The sequence below is a fragment of the Balearica regulorum genome, chromosome 3 (genome assembly GCF_011004875.1).
Source record: "Balearica regulorum gibbericeps isolate bBalReg1 chromosome 3, bBalReg1.pri, whole genome shotgun sequence".
NCBI lineage: Eukaryota > Metazoa > Chordata > Aves > Gruiformes > Gruidae > Balearica > Balearica regulorum.
In genome coordinates, this window is record NC_046186.1 from 95,924,322 (window position 1) to 95,943,408 (window position 19,087).

Consider the following 19,087-nt stretch of genomic DNA (forward strand, 5'->3'; position numbering starts at 1 on the left):
ACCACCCGCTTTCCTGCACGGTACAGAGCAGTTCAGGTCAATGTAACACCCCTCCAGCCAACAGGTGCTTTGTACCCTCTGGGAAGCAAGCAGCAAATCTCAGGATCGAGTCCCGTTTCCCTGTAAAGTACTTTGTCTGCCACTGATGTAGGGGCTGTGGTGTGCTGTGCTGGTAGCGTGCACCTTACCCCTGTAGTTCCTATCAATGCCGATGGCATTTACTCGTGGACGTCTTCCTTGCCACACCTGAAGCAGAAACTCTCAGACCTGCAATTCCTATGCCAGTAACGCTCGTTAATGCACACAACAACTACGGGACCACCAAGGCAACATCTAACTGGCCGATGGACTTGAAGCATGTTCGCAGCTCTCCCAGGAAGATGACTGCTGTGGCAAGTCCGATTATTGCAGAGATGAAGTTCCTGATGGCAACGAATGTGATGTGCTGGTGGCTGTTTACAAGCCAGGCATGCAGAAGTAAATGGGCCTGCGAGTGTTTGCTTCTCAGCGGCTGCTGGGAAACAGGCACCCTGCTGCCAGGTCACCGACTGGCTTCGTTACAGACCTCTTAAAGCAGTTCCTCTGTCACAGCGGTGGATGCGTAGCTTGTACACAGCTATCTGCTGTCTGGTACACAGAAGTTGCTATGGCAGTGCTTTACAGATACACGTTGCACAAGAAAGCGGTGATGTCAGATCACACTGACTCTTTTTTTGTCTTATACAGAAGGCTCGCTCCCACCCTGGGAACCGTGGAACAGAACAAATACCAGAATATAATATCTATTTTTATATATATATCTATCTATTTAAGTCCATTGTCAGATTGCATCTGACTGTGGAACTGGGTTTAAAACACTTGGGTAACAATTTACATATTATGTCAACAACAACATCTGCCCCCCCCTCCCCTTCCCCCTTCCCCACCTGCAGTGCAGAGCAAGCTGACTTCATAGCATCCTTCACAGCAAAATGGGTCTCTGCTGCATCTTTCTGTCTTCATGAAACTCATTTAATTCTGGTACTTTAACACCTACTCCTTCCTCTGCTGCTGGTGCTATTGCAAACAAGAAATGTGGCCGGGTAACACCGTCTCCTTGGAAACCTGCCTCTGGCCTAAAGTTTGGTGCCTGTGTGGCACTGGAAAACGACAGGCCTCATGTGCTGAGGACCTATCATGGCCGAGCTGCTTTCACTCCGGATCCCTCGGTGAACAGAGGAATAAGCTGGGCTGTTGCACCAGCAAGATTTAATGGAGAAAAAAACCCAACCCGCTATGTATTGGCCTGGGAGTGCAACAGGCTGCTGAGAAGCCTGCGGTGGGCAGGACGCTTCCCTCGCACGGGCGCCTCGAGGGGAGGCTGCGGGCAGGGGCTCTGCCCTGGTGTGGTCTGGGAGCGGCGCGAGGAGCCCACCTCTCCATTAGCCTGCAGGTTTCCAAATAATTGTAAACAACGCTGACTTCAAGTCTGCTGCCAGAGCCTCAGACTCTTTAAGAAATAACCCCTATGCGTTTATTGCCTGAGGATATTATTATTTCCAGAACAAACTAGTTGCAGATCACAATACTGGGCAGAACTATAGTACAAAGTGTGTTTTAGTGCAAACCCACTTATGAAACAGTCACAAATCTCTGGGCAGAAACGGGCACAGAGCCCCAACCTTTTGTGTAGAAAAGTGCCCGCAGCTCATTCTGCATCATCTTCATCTCGGGACCGGTCTGGACGGGGCTGGCTCTGGTGCGTCGTGTGACAGCACGGTACAGCTCCACTGCGCTGCCGAGGCCCCGGGGAGGTGACGCAGAGCTACGGAGCAGCTTAGCAGGGGGTACGCCAGCTGCACCCCCTGTCCGGGCCATGCCAGCCGCGGGGAGGCTGCGCGGATTAGGAGCTCTTCAGCTGGCTCTGGAGATGGCTTTTAACATCTGATACCACACACAAAATGATCCCGCTCCACTGAAGGCTCAGCTCCGTACCTCTAATGTCAAATTTTTACAGACAATCCAAAGATTTGGTTCTGGGAAAGAAGTAATTCATATACACACATACTGCCTTCAGCAGACTTTCCCTTAAAAGAGTGCTGCCATCTTTTATATCATGAAAAGATGGATATGAAAATGTTCTGTGCCAGGAATGGTAATGCAGTAAAGCACAGAGTTCAGTTACTATATACTGGTAAACACTACATTCCTCACTAAAAGTGATGCGATAGGTGATTAATAAGAATTAAGCTCAGATTTTATAATTAGCTACTTCATGTAAGGCCTTTCAATAAATAGGTAATTGGAGATACATACATGTTTTTAATACTAGTTCAAGTGTGAACTGATTTCGTCTTTGGTCTTTCTGCTTTTGTGAATCACACTGCAATAGCAGCTTTAAAAAAAAAAAAAGTATTTTTAATTTAAATTGGTCTAAGCAAACGCCACGCTAAATATAGTGAGCATCTGCAGGGTATAAGAGCAAGGCAGGAAAAACGATTATCAAAATAGCTAAAATAATTTTGTAAACAGCATATACTGCATGTCTATATGGTTTAATTGCCATTTCTATCCTGTCAGACCTGTGTGGAGGCAACCACATGCTTAATAAGCACAACTTGGTCAAGTTAGCTGGTGCATTTGCTTACCCATTTAGAGCAGGTCTGGGCTTTAATTCAGAGCTTGGGGTTTTTATCTTTAATGAAAATTGAAAGGTGCAAGTGCTTAGAACAGCTGTACCCTAGCATGATCTATTCTACAGACAGTCACCTTGAACTAACACTTTGAAATAAGCCTTGCTATTAACATGAACAGGAGGTGAGCCAGGCACCTGTGAAGAAAAAGGCATTCTCTATTTCTGCCTGTTGCAAATTCTTCTACAGTTAGGCTTGTCTCAGCTGAGTGTGTAGACCTGAGCCCCATCCTGGAACTATTTTGCCCAGTTCCGGGTTACAATGGCACTTTTCTGTCAGGCATTTTCTTTCTTTATTTGGGTCTGATGTCTGTCCACAGAATGAAGGTGCTTAGCTGCAGGGCAAAGCTTCAGAGCTCCCTGGGAATGACAGTGAATGGGATGACAGGACTGCTGGATTCGAGGTCCAGAGCGGTGAGGAAACATTCAATGGCTGCTTCATTTTTCCCCTGGGCTTGCAAGACCTCTCCAAGGCTGTTCCAGGCCCTGTGACTGGTAGTCTGGATCCGGATGGCATCTCTGAGGACTTTCTGGGCCAGGTCCCTCCGCCCAAGTCTGTTCAGCACCAGGCCCTGTCAACAGACAAGTGATGAGCAGTTAACAACGGCACAGAACAGAGGAAGAAATGGAGTGATGGAGTGCCCCAAGCTCCCAGCAAGCTGGGCAGACATAAGAGTGCAGGCACTGGAGTCCTATGGGGAGGATCTCCACCTGTTTCTGGAGACGAGTATTAATCAGGTCTTAAGCTCTGCTTTTGTGATGTGTAATTTAAAAAAACAATTGTGAAATTTTTTTTTTTAAGCAGAGACTGATTCAGCTCTGCAACTACTCGTGCTGCGTGTTACTGGGAGAGCGTATACTGGTGCTACAGTGAAAGGCTACAGGCCATTCAAGCATCCCTCTCTCCTTGAGTAGGTTACACTGGCTTCTAATCCCCAGGAAAATATACCCAGGTTCACCTACACTGAGTATCTAAATAACTCTTGCACATCTAGAACACCCAGCTGAGGCTCAGGTAAAGTGTCTCAGCTCCTACATCGTGACCATATAGAAAGACTTTTCCTCTTACCAAATGGGGCTAGAGGGACGCGGCCCCTTCCAGCCTTCTAGGGGCAGCTGTATGTGACAACATGGGGCTCTCTGTCCTCCTGCTATTTGCACTCCAATGCAGATCCTAAAGCAGCGTGGGGGAGGAGAAGGATGGAGGAACCTTGTTTAAAAAGCTGTCCTTAGGGTAAGAAAAGACACAAGTGGGTGTAACCATCTGGAAGGAACAGGAGGGGGAGGATGAAAGAAGTGGTAGGAAGAACATGTTTTCCTATAGGGCTCGCATGGATGCGTCTGAACCCACAAAGCATCTAATGAGCCAGACTCCCTTTTAATTATACAGCAGTCAGCCATGCTGAGCCCAGATGGTCACGTGGGCTTTGCAGGCCACGAGGCGTTAGCGGCATTTTTCTGCTCCCTCCTGAAGGTGCACGCACCGGGATGAACTTCCCACCACTTTCATCCAGGTGTGGCCTGTGGAAGAAGCAGCCAACACTTTCACGTCGCCTGCCAAGCTCTGCATGGCCTCCGCCGGCACTCACCCACAGAAATGCTGGAAAGTGAGATGACTGCCTGACATCATGCTTTTCTTGGGACTACCTACTTTGCCTGAGAGAAAAATTAGGAAGCACCCATTTAATCAAGTATCGGCGGTACTGTGAAAAGTTTCACTGCCTCTTTCTTGCCCGTAACCTTGACCTGAATAATCAACTCAGTATCAAATTTGATCATCTAAAGACACAGTGGGTGTGTTTTTCCTTCAGGTTTCTCTCTCTGTTGGAAAATGGCGAGGCAGTGGCGCTAATCTTCCCGTCCCCTTGCGAGCAGGCACAGGTGGCACAGAGGTACCCGATGGGAGAGGCTGGTTTCTCTGGAGGTAGCTGCTTGGAGACGACCGCGGGCATGTAATGACAGACTGGAAGGAATTTGTGCAATTACAATTTGAGTCACCCGCTTGACAGGGATAATGAGGCACAGAAAGGGCAAGTAGTGTGGCCATAGCAAATCTGCTGCCGAGCCAAGAATAGATGGGAGCTATCTCAGCTCAAGTTTGTCCTCAACCACAAAACCACTCTTCCTCAGAACTCTTCCTGTTGCGCTGACCAAGCAGAGCCGATTGTGCTCTCTGGTGGCCGGGGACCCATCGCTGTCCTCACCCTGACACTAAGCGACATCAAGCCTCTCGACGCTCCCGGAGGGCCGCTGGCCCCAGAGGCACAGGGGCCAGCAAGCCTGTGCAGCTGCTGCCTGTCATCCCTCTCCAACGAGGAGGGGAATTCCCTCCCTGGCTGACATCTCGCGCCTCTCAACAATGCCGCAGTGAAATCCACCTCATCGTAAACCGCTCGTGCGGCACCGCTCCCTTCTCTGCCCCAGCACCCTTGCCGGTCAAGGACCAGCGGCTGGCATGGCTTCTGCCCTCCATGGCTCCCCAGTGTGAAGCCGCTGTACTTCATGTCGCCTGTGCTTGAGGAGAACGGAGTTTTGCATCTAATGGTCCCTGCAGCTGTTTTGCAGCACTGGGAGGAGGCAGCATGCAAACCCCAGGTACTGTGTTCACCTTGGGGAGATGCTCAAGCGTAGCCCACCAGTAAGGGCAGCACATGTGAACATTTGCTTGTCGCTATTCAGTGCTTTCAAGCATGCCACTTTAGCTGAAAAAAAACCTGTGAACCCTCAGAAAGTGTGATCTCAGGCTCCTCAAAGCCATGGGAAAGCCTCCTGTTGACACTGCAGTATGCTGCAGGAGTGAAAAACTGCTATGTTTTCCAGGAGAAACACAGGAGGAAACGTTTGCTAAAGGAGGTAAAGATTTCTCGCTTCCTCTTTGCTTTTGCACACAACCGTTCATGCCAAAGGCAGCCCAGGTCCATGGCCCTTCCCAGGCAAGCCCACTGTCCTGCTCCCCACTTGTCCTGACCACGACCTGCCCCATGGCCCCTGCTTGCCCACGTGCCTGGATTTCTGTGTGGTATGGGCAAAAGACGCTGTGCTTCAAGTCTCAGCCCAAGCGGAGGCTGGGGTATGGCCAACGTGCTCCTCAACCCTGGCCCTGCCAATGTTCCCAAACCCCAGCACGAGACCTACTCCTTCACCCAGAGTGAGCTGCGACAGATGGTGTCAGCCTTTCCAGTGAGGCTTAACTGAACCGGCAGAAATACGCTGCTGGATGTTTAAAGGACAGGTTCAAAATCATTAATTCTGTGTGCAGGAGAGCTTCTTGCTTTGGGTTTCCTCTCTCCCCTCCTCCTCACCCCATTCCTTGCAAACCACAAGTGTTTTGTGAGAGCTGGAGGCTGCACAATCCCCAAGCCTCATGAAGACGCAGCACTGAGCACTTCATTTTTTTTGTTTCCCTGAGGTATTTGCACTTCAGAGCTTCTCCTTGCTACTGAATTTCTTATTTCCCCATGGAGTCTGGCTTGCTATAAACAATGCCTGCGTGTTGTTGCTATGTAGGTCCAGCTGGAATCTGCCTACAGTGCAAAAGAAAAAAATTATGTATAAATTCAGAAAGCCACCCACTGACAGGCAATTTGCATTTTTATCTGGAAGATTTTTTTTTAAAAGATTTTTCTAATGAAAGTTCAGTTCCTGAGTTTCTATGGAAACTCATCTGCTTGGTGTGCATGCATAATTTCATAAAGTCAGATCTCAGGAAGATGAACAATTAGTATAAATACAAGCAGGAATGTGATTAAGGGTTTCATCTTCTTATTCCTGAAGATGGAGGGTGGGGCTGGGTTTTGTTGTCTTTCCTTGGTTTGTATTTGTGCATTTGCCAAATTAATGCAGAAACCCGTGTACAAGGTGGCCTCGCTCCTCTGCCACCTCCTGGCTAGCACTGGCACTTCTGGTTTTGCCCGGTCATTTTCCTCCCAGGGATGGTGAGTACCTCTAAGACGGTCTTCTCTGTTCAGTGTTGTTGGTACTGAGTCAGGCCCTAAGGAGCAATGACGACAGGCTTCTTTGTAAACTCAAGCATATTATAACTAGTAAAAGACCCCAAACCAAAAGGTGTGTGGGAATCATTTTGCTTTCAAGCTCCTGTGGGCACTTTGTGGCTAGGGCTTGCACTAGACATTTCAGGTGCTGCTCGCGTTAATGTAGCTGGATAGCGCTCAGATGCTAACTCAGTCGCTCAAGGAGGTCTAAGGGTAATTTGTGCGGATTAATTTAATTTTCTTCTTTAGGTCTGAAGACATACTTCAGATCTTGTACACCAAGGCAGAGTAGTGAAGCTTGCACTTTCCAGCCAGACTGTAAAAGACGGCGCTGAAAGCACTGGAAGAAATTCATTTGAGGTGAAGTGTTGTGGCACAGCGAAGCTGGTACAGTCTAGCAGTGCATGAAGGCAGAGGGGAGATAGCGAATTTGGGTTGCTGATTTAGGGTGCCTTATGCTGGCAGCTGGACTCCTGATTTTATCGTTTTGAATTTCAGGGAACAGGGGGTGTACATGGGAAGCTTTTTCAAAGGTATTTTTGACCTTGTCTGCATGCAAAACAAACAAAACCTAAACCACTTCTATCGTGACAATGGGTTGGACTCCCTTGCCTTCAGTGACGTGATACTTAGTAATTGATACTTGAGTGAGGCTATTTTTGTTTTAGGAGAGCCATATTTCAATTTAAGTTAGATGAGCAAAAAAGTGATTTGTTTTCAATTTCTACTAATAAAGCATGCATAAGCCCCACTTGAAGTCCCGCTTCAGAAGGTTGTGAAATTTCTGATCTGTGCCTTTATTTCCTTAGTTTGACAACGCCTTCTTAAAGGTTGTTAGCTCATAAAATTTGCAGAAAATAGTGCAGAAAAGACATTATGGAAGACTAGAAAATAAGCCTCATGTACAAGCTGGAGTTTATTTTTAGTAATGAAAGTCAAAACTTCCTTTGCAAATGTTTAGTTCAAACACCTGATGAGCAGCAGGGAGTTATCCTGAGTCTTGGCATCCTTTTCTCCTTCCAATAAGGTGGCACAGATTTATTTGTTGTTTCCTTTGGGGCTTGCATTGAAAAGACATGTCCAGAAAAAACATTTTATTTCATTCCTGGAAGACTGTTTTTTGTTTTGTTTGCACGGTCACCTCATTCTTGGAGAAGCTGTATAGGTGGACTAGACTCTATCCTTCACAAATTTATTTTAATAATTACTTTAAATGCAAGTTATCTCTTTTTTGCATGAATCTCAGATTCCAAAGTGAGGTTGTCTCTGATGCTTTTCTCAACTGAGCAGAGCATTTTCACCCCTTATTGTCTAAATATCCTAAGAAGTTTCCAGAATAATTTAGACTTTGCAGACTTTCTGTTGGGCTTCTGCTAGTACATTAGCCAATTAATTTAAAGGTAAATGGGGTATCCTCACTGTCTACTCCAATCTGTAATACAGACATGTCACTAGTGGTTAGTAGGAGGGTAATCAGGAGCTGGTAAAATCAGGGCATGCTGCAGAAAAGTGCTCGTTCAAAAATGTGCTTATTCAGCAGAACCCTACAAAAAGCCTTTCAAGATGCATTTAGCACTTGGCGATAACAGTCTCATGTAACAGAAAAATCCGCACTGCTACAGGGCAACATACGCTTCTGTAATTATTTAGCAATCAGAGTAAGTTGTAAGCAAAATCTGTTGCATAAACCATGAAATATCAGAGAGTCCTTTTGGAAACGGCAAAGACTAACCCTGGAAATCCTAGGTCTCCTAGAATACAGACAGACACGCAACTAGCCAATTGCTCTGTGATTCTTTCCCCCTACATTCATGACCTTTGCATTTCTGAGGAGCCAGGATTTTTTTTTAAGCTGCGAGCAGTGAAGTGAGTTTTTGTTGTGCTGTCAGTTAGCCGCGCAGCGGCTGGCAGTGTGCGGGGTAGCTAATCATCCATTTTGCTGATTCAGTCCAGATTGTGGCAAACCCGAGCTATACATCTGAGCTTTGTTTTCTGAAAATATACTGTAGGAATACACAGACCAGTCAGGGTCCGCTCGCTAAACACACTGAATTAGAGACCGTATCTTAATTTGCTGCCCTAAGGAAGGGTGGCTGGGATCTGCTTCTGGAGGAAAGCTCGTCTTTCAGTTTTTCTGCTGCCTCTTTTGTCGAGAGTAGCTTTTCCTTCTCTTCCTTCCCCCTCTCCAACTCCTCCGCCGAAGCTGCTGCATCCCCTGTCAGTCAGTGACGCTGAACTGCTGCATTTGATAAAGCAGAGGAGGGGAAGGAGAGGGGAGGGGAGGGAAGGCAGGCAGGGCCGCTGCAAAACCCAGCATGTGGAATGGAAAAAGGAACGGCACTGGAGGGGGAGCAACTGGCAAGTGCTGGGAAAAGCAAAAGTCCAAGTTAGCATCACGATTTGTAGCACTTGTGCGCTGCCTGGGGGTTTCAACTCAATAGGCTCAACCTGGAAATTTCAGCTCCGGTACTGCAGGCACCAACATCAGCCTAGCAGCAGATTGCTGCTTAAACTTCACTGCAGCATCTTCATGTGCTACAGGTGAGTGTGAGGTAAGAGAAGAGATGAGACTGCAAGGAGCTATCAGGAGAGACAGACTAGCTGAGCGTGAAGACAGAGACATCTTAAGCCCACCACAGACCTGGGCACATGGCTATACTTTACCAAGCATACTGAGGTAGCTTTGGCAGGGAGAGAAGAAAAAGCCAAAGAAAGACAAGATCAGAAGTGGTGAAGACCTGAAGAGAGGCACATCCCCTTCCTCAGCTTGCCAATGTGCTTTCAAGGCCGTGTATAATTGCAAAGGCACCATCTCAGCCAGGCCCCCCTGTGAGGCCAAGGCAAGCCACCCCCCGCAGAAGGGAAGCACTGCGCCGTGCTGCACACCTCTGCCCAGGCTTGCTGTCTCTACTTGAGTTCATCAAATGTTAGCAGGGATGTTTGTACTGTGTTTGAAGCTTAAATGTGATAAAACATTTATTGACATAAAAAGCAAACCCTAAGGCAGCATTTCAAACCAGGAGGCTCTGATCTCTTCATAGGGAGGCTCATACAAGCCTAGGGAGAACGAGGAGTTTTTCTGCCTTGTTGGATTGTTGTCACTTAAGCTTCGTTCAAAGCAGAATTGTTTGCTGCATGCTGAATATTCTCTGGATAGCTCTTAATTTGCTGAGACCTACATGGAGATGAAGCGGCAAGCAAGAAAGCCTAACAGGATGCCTCAACCGCATGTTTGAGACTAACTAAATGCAGTATTTGTTTCGCACTCTCTTTTTCTAGGGAAGGCAAGATTTCTCCCAGCCCTGATCTTAGCAGTTGTCATAGTAATGTTGCAGTAGAGCGCACAGTAGCTTCAACTAAGACTCAAGCTCATGGTGTGGTCTGTAAAAACATGCATTAAGAGAAATTCCAAAACCGATAATAAAAAGTAATTTAGAATACATAATTTATAATTTAAAAGGTCCCAATTCTGTTATGCACTGTACCTGCTTCCCTGGCAGAAAGCCTTGTTGAAATTAGTGAGATTCAGCCTAGATATATCCAAATATTTCAAAATAGAGGCAGAATTGAGATTGTTCAGCACCAGCAATGAGAGAAAAGGCATGCAACATACATGCAGGATGCTGAAGAGCAGCAGGTAACCTGCTGGCTAACGCACTCAACCAGAAAGTGGTTGCTGTGCTTCATTGGCTGCTAATGCATTTTGCATTGAATAACCTGCCGTTCCTCAGGAACAATGCAGAGGAGCAGGGTCAAGGGCCAAGCTTTGGGAGGTAGAAGTCCTGAGTTCAAGTGTTCTCAGGCTGAGGAGGGTTGAGAACTTGCCTCTCTTGTGCCCGGGGGGGTGCATGCTAACTTCTAGCAAATATGTTTAAGAAGTCAGGGCAGCAGCTAAGCACCCCCATCGCCCCCAGGCGGGGACACAGGTCTCTGCCTCTGTTTTGATAGTAAGCAGGTGCCTATGTTCTGCTGCACATAGCAAGCTGTTGCTGCATATAGCTGGGGAATGTCTAGGCTTAAGACTTGGACATCCAACTAATCTGAGTGCCCACAGTGTGCTGCGGCTGATCAACAGGGAATTTCTGCCTGCTTAGGTTTCCTCCAGTGCCAATGCTGGATCTTTCCCCAATTTTTAATGCACTGCTTTGCAACAAAGGAGGGGCTGACGTGAACATTTCCCATGCATGTTCTATTCCCCTCTCTGTAAAGAGTAAACCTTGTTTGAACGTATGAGTCATGAACAGGTTCTCCAAGATAACAGCTTCAGCTCTGCCAAGGGTCTCTATGAACCTCAGTCTCACAGAACTAATCGCCAGAGCAAGCGCTGCATTTAGTGTGTCTCTGAGGAGGGATGTAGAGCAGTGAAAACAGGGCTGACAGAAGCACACAGCATGCCAATGTAGATTACAGCAGATGTCTTCTGAAAGGAGAGCCGAGATATTTAAAAAATCTTAATTTGCTTTAGTTTTCCACTACTGGCAGTCTCTGGGATAGCATGTTATTAATGACATCCTCTGCACAGCTACAGCCGGAGCCTCGGAGTGCAACATCGCAGCTAAGCGCTAAGCTAGCTGAGCTGCCGAGAATCACAGAGCGAGCTGGGCAGGCACGCGCTGCTGAGGGCCAGCCAGTGCCTCCGGCTTCTGCTCCCATGCCTCTGAGCCCACGAGGAATGTGTTTCCTTATTGTCTCTTAACATAAAATCTCTCATAAATCATGGACCTCCATGCACAATGAGATTCTGCTGAATTACAGATAGCATTTTCTGTTACATGCTCAAAGGAGAATGAATGAAGAAACTCATTGAGAAGATAAATAATTAAAGACTTTTGATAAATATTGCACATAACATTAGTGTAAATGGAAGCTCTAGCGACACTGGAGAGCTCTGATGTTTTCATGTTTCCCATTTGTTTGGCAAGAAGGGATCTGCCTCCTTCTCTTGACTGTGGGCAGCTCCGCGTATCGGGACAGCACGCTGAAAACCTGCAAGTCTTGCTAGTTCCCACCTCCCTGTTTGTGCAGCTGTGTCTCATGTACTGGGAGGCAATATTTTCTGTTATTGTGCTTTCTGAAATACCATTTATGAGTTCAGCTGTAGATCAACTTGACTACAACAATTTCCAGGCTTTAATTTGATCTCTGAGCAAAGCACAGCATGAAGACAATACTGATTAGCAGAGCTGCAGTGGTATCTTGAGGGCTGTGGATGGGAAACCACAACTAATGCTAGTAATCTCCTGGAAGATGAGAGTGGAGCTCAGTGGACAGGCATCTGCTGCAGGGAGAAAACAGACCTAGGACAATGTCTTTAGGCCTGGATGCAAGTTTTATTCTCCAGAGATGACTGAACCACCCCAGGAACTCAAGGGGTTTAAGAAATGTATCGGGTTCTTCTCTTGTAAGGTGTTACGCACGCTTTAGAGAAGGGATCAGAGAAGAGCTGGGCAGTTTTGTCTTTCAGGAATTCAGTTTGGTTTCTAAAGTTACGTAAACAGAGCCTGAATAATGTGGTAATGAGCACCTCAGGGACATGGAGAATAACTTACCACAACAGAGGAACGCAAGTGATTGGCACTGATAAACAGGAGCTCCAGATTCCCTGGAAACCAGGATAATCCACCTCTGAGAAGCAGAGCACCAGTGCTCCTGCTAATGGACTGAAATCTCTGTGCTGTGCAGTGGATCAGATTTGCTCCTTCCAACAACCCCAAACACCCAGCAGGTCCGGTCTCTGCTCATGAGGGAAATGCGCAGTTCCCCCAAGAGAGGAAAGGGCCACTCATAGCATCTAAGTGATGGCTTCGGTGTCAGACAATCACTTATCACCTTGTTTGTGATGGCTCCACTGTCTCCTCTGGACGGAGGAAGGAAGCCGGGCAACTGCAGAGGAAGAGAGGGGGCAACAAACCTGCAAAACAACTGTGTCAGCTCCTAACTGATGCTCAGGAGCTACGATCCTGCTGCACAGCCCACGGATGGCTGGGCTACTGAAGCTGCCAGCTAACCAGTGGATTTGCAGGGAGGATGGCAGTGGGGGAAGTGGGGTTCTGCAGCAAACAGAAATGAGAACAAAGTGTTTGCAATTCCTTGGACAGTGAGTGAGCTAACACACAAACTTATTAATGTGAGCATCCAAAATGGTTATTTCTCCTGTGGGAGCCAGCGACTAGGGTAAAGACAAGTTCTCTCTCTCAAGCTCAGCTGCTTCAACACAAAAATTTGAGTTAACGGGCTGCTCTAAGGATTGCTTTTCCCCAAGGAGAGCTTAGAGCAGTTATTTTGGGATATCTGAAGCGCAGGAACATTCCTGGAATTCTGCAATAAGCCTCAGAGTTGGGAAAACAGAATCTGCTAACCAGTCATGGTTTGGAAGGAGGCTACCAGCCATCTCCAAAAGCCAAACGTTGCTTTACTGTTGTCCTGCTTGGTGGAGCTGCAAAAGTACATGCCAGACAGGCATAATATCCATCGGGAGAGCTTCTCTTAGGGTAGGATTAGAATTAGTTTTGATTGCTCTCTCCTCCCCAGCATGTAACCCACCTATCTGGGACTCAGAGAGTACCACTGCTGTACCGACAGGCAGAAAGCAGCTGTCCTCATTACACTCAGCACGACTGGGGATGCTTCCTGCAACCACAGCCTTAATGCACGACGAGCGTGCGATCACTTGACGGGGAATTCCAGTGGAGAGCACCGTCCCACAGGAGGCTGCACTGATGGTCCACCAGCAAGTGTTGCGCTGCTGACGTGCCATTTTTGGGAGGAGGTGTAACTAGCTATGTCACCCTGCAGAGCAGGCTGAAAATAGGATTGCACTCACTGTGCCATGTGGCTCAGTGGTATGTCAGGACATGTATTTTTAGGAAATTCCTCCTTTGGGCAGAAAGGGTGAAGTGCTTGGCCTGGTTTGCAGGCTGCTGGCTTTGCCCAGATCTTTCATACTAGGGTGTGGGAGTACGTTAGCCACCAGTCGGTCTGTGGATGCCCTTAGTGCCTGGATACAGTGCTAGTCCCTGTTACCTATTGAGCAGGGTGGCTGTGGAAGGGTGAAAGATACCTGGTCTGCTCCTGTGCTTTTTGTTTCAATGCATGCACTTTCGCGCTCTCTCTCTTTGCTGGTGCTTTTCAGAGAGGGAACTGACCTCCAACAGAGCAAGGATGGAGAAAAAAGCAAGGAAGATCAATGTCTTGGGAAGAATATGGTCTCTGAGTAGCAGCAATAAAAATGTACCTTGCAGAGTGAATGTGTGAGGGGAATAGGGAGCTCAGAGAAGATAGCTCATGCATAGAAGAAAGAGAGAGAGAGAGGAGATAGAAGGAAAAGCAGACGGTAAGTAGGGGTTTTAAATAAGCTTCTGGAGAGGCAAAGAGGAGTCTCACTTGGTGAGGTACTTTTTGGGTGCAGCATAATGAACAAATGCAGTACATCTCCGTGCCCAGCCAGTTACCGATGCATAGATGCTGCTGAGATTTGTCTGACCCAGGAGAAAGACAAGGTAAGGCAGCGCTGGACTCAGAATCACTCTTCTCTCTGACAGACTTCCTCTTCTCCCCAGAACATCATTCCTATCAGGCAGCATGTGTTCAGCTCCAGCATCTGGGTTGTGATTTTTTGGCAGCTGCACAAAATCTCTGCTATCAAATCCCACCTGCCACTCTCATGTCTGCTCCCACAGACCTTTGCCTGTTAGCAAATGTTTCAAAATTACACAGCCAGGCACAGCACATTGTTCTGCAATCCCACCTCAGGCAAAAAACCCTCATGCAAGGACTCCTTTTAACTTCAGTGGGCTGCAGGAGGGAAAGGCGAGAGGACAGGCCTCTGAATTATAGGCAGAAATACTCATTTAGGTCACAGTTTGCACTGCATTCTTTTCAGCACTAACGTAAACCAGCTATTTTCCCCCTGAATTATCTGAGTAATACTATTTTGTCTGTGACATTTTAAGCTTTCTTTTGAGACATGTTCCGTGCTACACCTGTGCAGTAAGAGAATTTGTGAACTTTCTTTACCAGAATGTGTTCGTGTGAAGTCGCTCTCCCCTTCTTTACACATTCTTCCTTTCCCTTCTCTGGCTTCTTAGCAGTCCCAGATGAGCAATGCCACCAGTGTGATGTGTGCATACTATATGTTGCTTCATTGTTGAAACAGTTCCTTAGTAAACAAAATGCTGAAATACAGCTTGTGCGTCTATCCTGGATAAGAGATCTATCCACAGAAATAACTGCAATTTTTAATTCTGTACTGGAGGAAAGGACTTAAACTTCCACATAAATCATGTGCTGTAATATTTCACAATCTGACTTTCCCCAGCATGAACCTAGGCAATGAGACTGCGCTGTTGGTGCAAAGGAGAATATCTCTTGGAGATGGTCTAAGCTACTTGATTATGGTATCTCTAAAATTGCAAACCAAACAGACAATCAGTGCTTTTTGATGTGGACATCTGTCAGAAGAGAAACAACTGCTAATTGTCATGTAATAAGCACACCAGACACTTCCATATCTGTCATCTTTCTGGAAGTCAAGCATGAAAAAACTTGTTACTCATCCAAGCACCGAGCGTATTTGTCCAGATCTGGCTGCATTTCTGTAACTGTTTAAAACTCCAAAGTGATATGATGGTCTTTTATAGATGGATACTTGAGATCAAAACATTTAGCCAAAATACAGCAATCTGTAATTGGTTTTGTTGGCATGTGATTAAGGCATTTAGCTTTATAATCTAATATTTGCATTTTAGTTTTAGAAGCAATGTAGGTATACTGAGAAAAGGTGCTGGTTTGTTACATAAATACAAGCACATGGGATTTGCAGAGAATTGGTTCAGCAGAACTACCTTGTTGCACTTCACCATTCAGAGAAGTCCTCGCTCCTACAGAAGCACCATAGGAGCTGTCAGTTTGGCAGGTACGTGGCTCTACATGAGCTCTGAAGGATGTTACAGGAGTACAGCGCTGTCTAAAACCATGTGCAGCGAGGAATAGCTAATTCTCTTTTTTATTTAAGACAGCCTACCATCTATAGAAACCATACATTTAATTTCCTAAAGCATCTGCATACCTCCTCTGCAGGCATGGGCTCATCAGCCCGTCACTTAATTGAAGAGAATGGAAAAAATGGCTGCAACCTCTCCAGAGACACCAGGTAAGAGGATGACTAGTAACCTGAACCAGGTTTGAATTCACTGAAAACTTCTGTAGAGTATCTCTTGTTTAGATGGCACCAGAGCTGTCTGTGCTACAGACCAGTTATTTTGCTGGTTAAATAGCTTGGCAGTAGTCTAAAGATGGATACCGTATTTGGAGGAGGGAAAAATGAGTTTTATTGAGAACTGCCAGAGGAAAAAAAATTGGATCATCAAGAAAGAGGGTAAAATCAATCTCTCATGATTTTCAGCAAACCAGTGAAAAAACTCAACTGCCTAAATATAATGAACTAGGTAACTCCTGCAATCACACAGAAACATAGACATAAGATACACTTCAGTGCTGCCCACAGACCTAAGCAAAAAAAAAAAAAAAATTAAATCACAAACACGGTGAAGTCTTTTTAATCCATATGGAGTGAAGAGGACATTTACGGTGCAGTACAACCCCTAGCGTTGCATCCATTCCTGAGTCTAGCAACGCCCTTGCGCTTTCATGAGATTGCTCTGCCTTTGTGCTAGGAGGGATGGGCATGGGTACGTTAAATGAACCAGCCCACATCTCTGAGATGCCCAGGGAGGCAGCAATGTGGAAGAGACCGGCCGTGTAGCAGTAGGACATGAGTCCAGCGCTCGTGTGTCTGGGGAGCACTGGAGACAGCAAACAAGGGAGAGGGGCATCTTCAGTTGTTGTTGTTGTTGTTGTGCCAAAGCCTCAACACAACACAGGCTCCAGCATCAGCCCCTGATGGGGATGAGGTACTTCTAAAACATTTACATTTTCAGCAGGATGTTTCTAATTAAACTCAATTGGTTTGTACACCTGCTGGGAGTGACTGCTCTGCACCTCATCTCCCTCTCCTACTTGAGCACAAAGAGGATGCAACTGCCTAGGCTACCACTGTGTTCCTTTTGTGCACTGACAGTAATTGAGAAAATGGATGGCAACAGCCGTGTTTTGTGTTTGCTACGGTTCTAGGAAGCGCTTTTTTTTTTTTTCCCCAGAGCATAAGCTTGCTCAGTTTTACAGACCTTTTGCAAGAGTGAGGGATTGACAGGGCTTTGTGTAGTTTCCCGACTGTAGGGCATCATGATTGATGCCAATAATAAACCCCTCAGGACTGAGGAAAGTACCTGTACAGATCCTGACTATGATCAGATCGATGGGGAAAGGATGGTATTGAAGCATGCCATGGTTAGTAGTGCAAGGCAGAACAGCCAGCTGTCACTCATTAAACACTTTCTAGCCTTTCTTACAAGCACAGCCACGTTTTAAGAAAGGGTTTTATTGATACCGTGTTATATTGTGTTGAGGTATTTATGGTTTTGCCCGGAAAGGTCCAAGACAACCAAACCTTTCAGAGAAAGCTGCTGAAATTGTGTGGACAGTCAGCAGGACTTCTGGGTTGTGACTGCTGTCCTGTGCTCCCTTTCTGCATCTTTACGGAGCCAGCGCTTGTCAGTGAGATGTAAGTCATGCCTCAGAAAAATAGCTGAATGTATTGGCCTTGTTGTACTGTGGCGTTGCCCTGCTGTGAAATGAGAAAAATGCATTTACTGTGCCATGGTAGCAGGTCAGCATCCCAAATGTTCTCCCCTCCACCAAGCTCGCTGGGTCAGAATAATTCTGTTTTGGATTGTACAGGACAGTCTCCTGGGTAACATGCTTCACAGCAATGCTCGGGGGGAACACGCCCTTGAATGCAAGGCAGTCAATGAGATTTATAATTACCGTGTTTTATAACCTCGTTCATTCAGGCAGGGAAGGATACTGCTGAAGAGATCTCAAACAAGAGAAATGATGTATTTGCAGCTATATAAATAGTTGCTGTTAACATGATTTGAAGCCTGGATGGCAGAACGTGCTCTTTTGTCCACTGTGCTGTCCAGCCTAACACAAAAAATGCACAGACTAGTTTTAAACTCAGGCAGCAGTAGGGTATAAAACACTGACTTCAGCTACCCTCTCCCAGAGAAGGGGATGTAAAATCCACTCCATATCACCGAAATCTTCTGATTGCACTAAGCAAGGTCTTGGCTCAAGGCCAGGTCCCAGCTGTCCCTGTAGTGATAATGACCGCCCTCCCTCAGGGTGCTGAGCACTGGCAAAATCCAGCTGTGTTTTCACACACGCACGCATGTAAATTGTCTGAACACGGTGGTGTTAATGCTTCTGGGATGACAACCGAACCTATAGATGTCTCATCAACAGCAAGCTCCATGCAGAATGCATTTTATTTTCGGAAAAGCCTGGAGTTAAAAAAAAAAAAAATCTCCTGGTACAGTTTATCTGATGCTTTGTTTTTGAGTGTCCTTGATGCATAACAGCATGCTATCATCTCTAAAGATTAAAAACAATCCCTTCTTATTGCTCTGCTGGGTATTTTCAAAGAAATTCATGCACAGATGAAAACAAATAAAAACAATGCCCAATGGCTCTGCAGAGATCCTGGGCCTCTAGTTTCAGGTAGTCTGGAGACAATTTTAAACAAACATGGACCTCTTAAATCCTTGACTATAGCTCTGGCGAGGATATGTTGGCAAAACCTCAGTACCTTTAATGGGGTGAGGCTAGTTGAGGATTTTCAACATCATCTCCATTTTGTGGTTTTTAGGGTATAGCTTAACTAAGATCTAGAGCTTATCACGTGCAATACTGGATTTCAGTTATTTTTTAAACTGGAGCTTTAAGTTAAATAACAATACCTTTGTTCAGGCTTGGTTTAAACAAAAATTCAGAGTAGCTGGGTTGGTTTTCATGATGTTAAGGTCTAGGTGTTTTTGATGGAGTAAGGCATGGTCGGAGAAAGTCACCCTCCTATCATTAGTGCAGGATTTGGCCCCAAAATGACAGAATGCAGGATAAACTGAGCGAGCCTCAGGCATTGACGAAGGAACAGTTCAGCTCGCTTCAGTTAACATGTCTTTTGCTTTTACCCACTTGGCTTTATTGTTCAGAGGATCTGGCCCAGTATGAGAATGAAATTCCTCCCCCAGCCCCTGTTCTGCTTCCAGCCTTTGCTGCTGGCTAGCTCTGATGGACAGCTGCAGGAGCTTCTTAAGGAGAAATCTATGTGACACTGCTGCACTTAGAAGTCTGAAAACAGGCTTTTTTCTCTTTCTTCACTCCTGTTTAGGCACTAGCTTTGCTCAGGCTGAAAAACACTCTGCAAAGGTATACTTGAGGGTTTGGTTTTTAAAGGCTGGGCAAACTCATTCACAAGATCACTTGCAAGGGAAAATAACTCCAGACAGAACTAGCATAAGCTGCT

General features: G+C 46.2%; 1 protein-coding gene across 9 annotated transcripts in view; it reads right to left on the reverse strand.

Annotated features, from left to right (window-relative positions):
• Nucleotides 1-1,461: 1,461 nt before the first annotated feature.
• Nucleotides 1,462-19,087, reverse strand: part of TTC7A (tetratricopeptide repeat domain 7A) — a 194,848-nt gene continuing 177,222 nt past the window's right edge. For all 9 annotated transcript variants that reach the window (XM_075749060.1, XM_075749059.1, XM_075749063.1 and 6 more), the window contains one exon: nt 1,462-3,243. In XM_075749060.1, coding sequence (XP_075605175.1) covers nt 3,022-3,243 — 222 coding nt within the window. In that variant the 3' untranslated portion in view covers nt 1,462-3,021. The remainder of the gene's footprint in view (nt 3,244-19,087) is intronic.